Consider the following 5,495-nt stretch of genomic DNA (forward strand, 5'->3'; position numbering starts at 1 on the left):
AGAAAACAAACCACAGCATTTAGCCTCCATAAATTGTACAACATAAACATATATATTTAATAAATTTAGAAGAATAAAAAGAATGAACATTTTACAACAATCAGGACAAAAAGAAAAAGAGCGATATCCCCAGGGAGAGGGGAGGGAAGCTCTAAGTCTAGGTTGGCTTCTAAGTTGCCTTCAAACATAAATTCTGCCTCAGAATCCTCCAAGGGATCTACCTCCTCATGAATGATTGGAGTTGCTCCTGCAATTGCCAGAGAGGCAGATTCTAATTTCTCTGTTGGAGCTTGGTTCTGCTGCAGCAGCACTGATTTGCCCAGATATTTTTTGAGGACAGATTCACTTTCCTGAGCTGCATCTAACTTTGGGACCTCAGTTATTGGTTCCCCTGAGCACAGACTGGAGACATTTTCCATCAGCCCCACGTGTGCAACTCCCTCCAGCACGCCAGGAGGAGTGCTGATTTGACCCTTTTACGAGCTGATCTGGGCTGCCTGTGAAAGTCAGAGGAAGACAATCACTATTACTTTCTTCTTTCTTTCGGGTCCCTACAAGTTCAGCTCTGTCACATGTGGGGTTCAGAACCATTGTCTTATCCACAGGACTCACAACCTTTTGGGGCCTCACTGCAAATGCATGCAACCCCTCTACATGCACATGCTTTGTGGAGTCCAGTGATGGCTCCAGATCTCCATCCATCACCATCCTTGACATCACCGAGGGCTTCTTTCTTGGCACGTCAGGAGAAGCTGCTCTATGGCGGCCAAAGCCTGAGAAAGAGAAATAGGTAAAGGAGTTTCACAGTGGTCTCTGGATGTTCAGGTGGAGTTCAATTTCCATGAGGCTCTAATGGAGGAAGCTGTACAAGTTTACTTTGGACTGAACACTGATGAGCAGGTAAGATCTTTCCCAAGAGTGGCTAAGCACAAGTGCTTTCACCAATAGAACCAAAACTGCCTGGCAGAGAGTATCATAAGACATTCTTACAACCTGGGGGGGAATAAGAGCTCTCAGGCAATTAGGCTCATCCCTAGAGGCCCAGGCACCATCCCTACTCACAAGCTCTGAGGTGACCACACAGGGACTTCTTCCTCTGTTTCTTGGCCTCATTCTTCCCGGTCTCCTCCAGCTCATCCAGATGAACGTGGAGATTGAGGACCAGATCTGAGGAGGGCATGTGGAGCATGGCATAGTGGGTCAGTTCTTTCACCGGGTGTCGGTTCTGGGGCTCTCGGAAATCACCAGGATAGCAGTCCATCCACATGGTGAAGATGGAACAAAGGCTGCTGTGGGCAGATTGGTGACAAGAAGAGTGAGTGCCTGCCCTCCCTATCCTGGGCCTCCCATAGCCCCTTTCTGCAAGGCTGCTATATGCACACTTGCATGTTGGGAACAGGAGGAGACTCCTGCAAGCAGGCTGATCTTCACCACCCAGCTCTAGAAGCTTCTGAAAGATAATTCTCCAATATTCTCACTGTGATAGGTAACAAGAAGGAACTGATTTTGAACACACAGCCCTCCCTGTCATCCCTGAGAGTCCACAACCACACCACAGCTGTGTCCTCTGCCACCATGCCAATCCCAAGCCTCTGCCCCTAGTGCAAAGCACAAGTGGTGTGCAAATGAGAAATCTGCACTTTGAATCAGAAGCCACAAAGATTCCATTTTGCAAGAAGGGGCCTTTTCTTTGTGCCACAGTCCACTTACTTCTTTACTTGTTCATCTTCCTCGAAGTTACGGCCCGGGAATCTGTACCTATGGGAGGACAGGAGGAAGTCACAACTCTTCTTCTCCTTTTCTGCCCACACAGGACACATATGGGATGGGCTCATTCCCAGACGGGGATGGAATCTGACACATAAACAAGTGAGATATGTCTATACAGTTCAGTCAAAATTCTTCTATGAGAGGTATATGCATTTGGTCCAAGGAAAATGTGCCAGTGGCTAATACCTCAAATTCTAGCTCATCAGGAACATGAGATCTCAGGTGCACAGTCTGATCAGACATTAGTCAGTAAAAGTCTAAAGACATTAATTTTTCAAAGGCCAGAATTGCAACTATGGTTCAAATGCTGTAATGGTAGCTCTGAGCACCAAAGAAACAGCACTCCGGCCCTGAGTTCAGGTTGCAGGACTGGCACACACACAAAAACATAAAAGCTTCAGGGGTCATAAATATGTAAAGCTAACATAATCCCTCCCTGAGGTCTCTGAGGTGCACAGTCTGATCAGACATTAGTCAGTAAAAGTCTAAAGACACTAATTTTTCAAAGGCCAGAATTGCACCTATGGTTCAAATGCTGTAGTGGTAGCTCTGAGCACCAAAGAAACAGCACTCAGGCCCTGAGTTCAGGTTGCAGGACTGGCACACACACAAACCTGTAATCCTAGCCCCTCTGTAACCAAGCTTCTGAGGTTCCAGTAGCTTTTCTGGGAAATGTCCTGGGCAGACCACTACTAAGAAACTAGGCAGCGTATGTACTTTCTTGTCTCATGCCAAGCTCCTGTGAGAAGACCCCCATGAAATCAACTGCAAGCTCCTGCGAGAAGACCCCCATGAAATCAACTGGTTCAGAGGGGTGCCAAGTATTCCACAACTCAGCCAGGAACGGCTGCAGAGCCCTGGGTTGGAAGGGGAACACTCACTTTTTGAACACAATTTCCAGCACTTGCTCCATTGTTGCCCACTGTCTATAATTGTGGAGGAAGTTTCCAACATAGAAGAGATCGCCTTTCTGGTAGGCAGGGACCAGGTTCATCACCAGCAGGTCCAGCAGGCCTGCCTCCGGGCTCCATATATCGCTTGGCACATTCAGGGTCAGGGCTGACTCATTGGCACACTAAGGTGGGAAAAAGAATCAGAAAAAAACATGGAAATGAGAACACTTCCAAATGAGGAACTGTGATAGAGTGGACTGAAAACTATGCAGAAAGCATTATCTCAGAATAAACAAATCACATAAGAAGGTACAACTTTGGGCTGGGTTGGGGTTAAGTAGCTTTTCTATCATGACTATACCTTGCCTGAGTTGCCTTGTGATTTCCTAGGTTTCTTTTTGGACAAATCTCTGAGATGGTTGGTTCGTGGCTTGCCACTGATCCAGTGTCTACAGCTTTGACTGAGGCACCCATACTTCTCTTGGCTGAGACCAGAGTCTCGAGACCTGCGAATACAGCACAACATGTTTCTGGTTCCTGAGTCACAGGCCAAGTGAGCTGGCTTGAGCCAACTGTGAGTTACCGTGGCCTGCTGTCAGGGTTCCATGTTCTATTCCATTGTGAAGGAGGCAGGGTCACCTGTCAGGGCCAATGACCTCTGCCACTTCCTCACACAAGAAATATTCCCATCCACCCAATATTGCAATGTGTACATGTAGACAAGTTAACAGCACATCCTTGTTTGTGAAATCCTAATCTGCTAGTCCTAGGTTCTGGCATGTTCTCAGCTTCCAGGAGTTGCTCCTAGGTCACATTCATGGCATATCTGTCACTATTCCTCTTATCTGGCTCAAATTATTTTGGCTCTCAGGGCCTTCCGTGAATGCCACATCCTTCTGGCACATATTTTTACATCAACATCCTAGGTCACTGTTTACTTTCTGTAGCCTAATCTGTTTGTTCTTGGAACCCCTCTGTGGTGTCATCTGGAGCCAATGCAAATACTTAGAGATGGGAAATTGAAAGGAATAGTGGAAAACATACATTACATATATAATCAGCCTTTATTACAGGTGTCTATTTTTTTGGCCATTTCTGTGGCTTCACTTCAGCCTGGGCACTCCCCTGAGCTCTTTTGCTCAAGGCTAGCACTCTACCACTTGAGCCACTGCACCACTTTGGCTTTTTCTGTGTATGTGGTACTGAGGAATTGAACCCAGGTCTTTATGCATGCTAGGCAAGCACTCTACCACTGAGCCACCTTCCCAGCCACAGGTGTCCATTTTTGTGAGAAAATTATTTTTTATACTTGAAATATTTCATGGAGGCAAGCAGAGAAAGGAAGAGCTGCTGCATTGTCTTTTTATGATGATGAGGATTTGTTTTACTATAGCTTTGAAGGAATGTAGTATTTAAGGTAGAAAACTGCTCCTTTACGTCTTACAAGCTAATAGTTTATATAGTCATTTGCCTCTGAAGTCTTTCCTTCTGTGTCCCATGATCTAGCCTCCTCCCTGAACACAAACGGGAAGAAGAATTTCACACATTGCTGAGCTCTGGTCCAGTCTCAGCATAGGAATTGAAAATACAATATTTACTGTGGAGTGTGTGTGTGTGTTGTGTGTGTGCATTTCTGCTCTTGGACCCTTTGCGCTATCCCTGAGCAATTTTCCTCAAAACTAGTGCTTTACCACGAGACACAGGTCCACTTTGAGCTTTTTGAAGTCAGTTGGAGATGAGAGATTCATGGAACTTTCCTACCCAGCATGAACATTGCTCCTCTTCAGCCTCATCTTTCCTCAACTGTGGCAATGGCTGTTCAGTTTCTGGATTTCCCATCCAAGCACAGACACAAGCCATCCTCCACTGCACATGTCTCTTTGTGTCCCTTGAGGGGCTCAAGTCTTCTCTCAAAACTTAGTGCCCTGAGGATAGAACCTCTGAAACTCAGAACCAAGTTTCCTGATTAATTGGGATCACAGGCCTGAGCTGTATATGAACAGCTCATTACCTGCCATCGCACATTTTTCGGGGGCGGGGGGGTTGTTTGTTGGGCTTGAACTCTGGGCCTGGACCCTGAGCTTTTCAGCTCAAAGCTAGGGCTTTACCACCTTGAGGCACAGTACCACTTCTGGTTTTCTGGTCGCTTATTGGGAGATCAGAGTCTCATGGATGTTCCTGCCTGGCTGACATTCCGCTGTGATCCTCAGATCTCAGCCTCTCGAGTAGCTAGGATTATAGGCATGGGCCACCAGCTTCCAGCACATGACCCCTTTTTGCAACAGCATTTGGCGAATTTAACTATGTTGACTTGAGACAGATATACCTACACAATATATGAGAATCAATGGTATATCACTGAATTCCCCAATAATGTCTTTTACATTAATGGTTTGTGAAACAACATATTCGAGACCCATAATATCATATGCTAGTCCTCCTATAAAATACATTCAAATATATGTATTATCATGTAGTATTATATTTATATATATTATGTTATATATAATATGTAAATGATGTATATAGTGAACACAGAAAATAATCCCAATTTTGGAATTTAGCCTTTCCTGTCACAATGTTACCCAAGTCTTCTGTTAGACATGCAGATTTTCATCAACAATCTCCCTTGTTAGTCGTTTTTTAGTTCTTGAATAAAAGAGTCTTCTTTACCACCAATAGTCTACACACAAAAATGGTATGTATCAGTGTCTCTGGCTCAGGCCTGTATTCTTTGCTAGTCAGGAGGCTGAGATCTGAGGATCATGGTTCAAAGCCAGCCAGGTCAGGAAATGCTATCAGATTATCTCCAGCTGTAGCTCAAAGTGGTAG

At 45.3% G+C, this 5,495-nt stretch overlaps 1 protein-coding gene across 1 annotated transcript in view; it reads right to left on the reverse strand.

Annotated features, from left to right (window-relative positions):
- Nucleotides 1-973: 973 nt before the first annotated feature.
- The window catches only part of LOC106001640, a 56,198-nt gene continuing 51,676 nt past the window's right edge, over nucleotides 974-5,495 (reverse strand). Inside the window, exons 6-10 of the mRNA XM_013036678.1 lie at nucleotides 3,025-3,169; nucleotides 2,652-2,845; nucleotides 1,711-1,758; nucleotides 1,063-1,289; nucleotides 974-993 (exon numbers count right to left, since the gene is read on the reverse strand). Of these exons, the coding sequence (XP_012892132.1) occupies nucleotides 974-993; nucleotides 1,063-1,289; nucleotides 1,711-1,758; nucleotides 2,652-2,845; nucleotides 3,025-3,169 (634 nt within the window). The remainder of the gene's footprint in view (nucleotides 994-1,062; nucleotides 1,290-1,710; nucleotides 1,759-2,651; nucleotides 2,846-3,024; nucleotides 3,170-5,495) is intronic.

Source organism: Dipodomys ordii, unplaced genomic scaffold, assembly GCF_000151885.1.
Source record: "Dipodomys ordii isolate 6190 unplaced genomic scaffold, Dord_2.0 Scaffold335, whole genome shotgun sequence".
NCBI lineage: Eukaryota > Metazoa > Chordata > Mammalia > Rodentia > Heteromyidae > Dipodomys > Dipodomys ordii.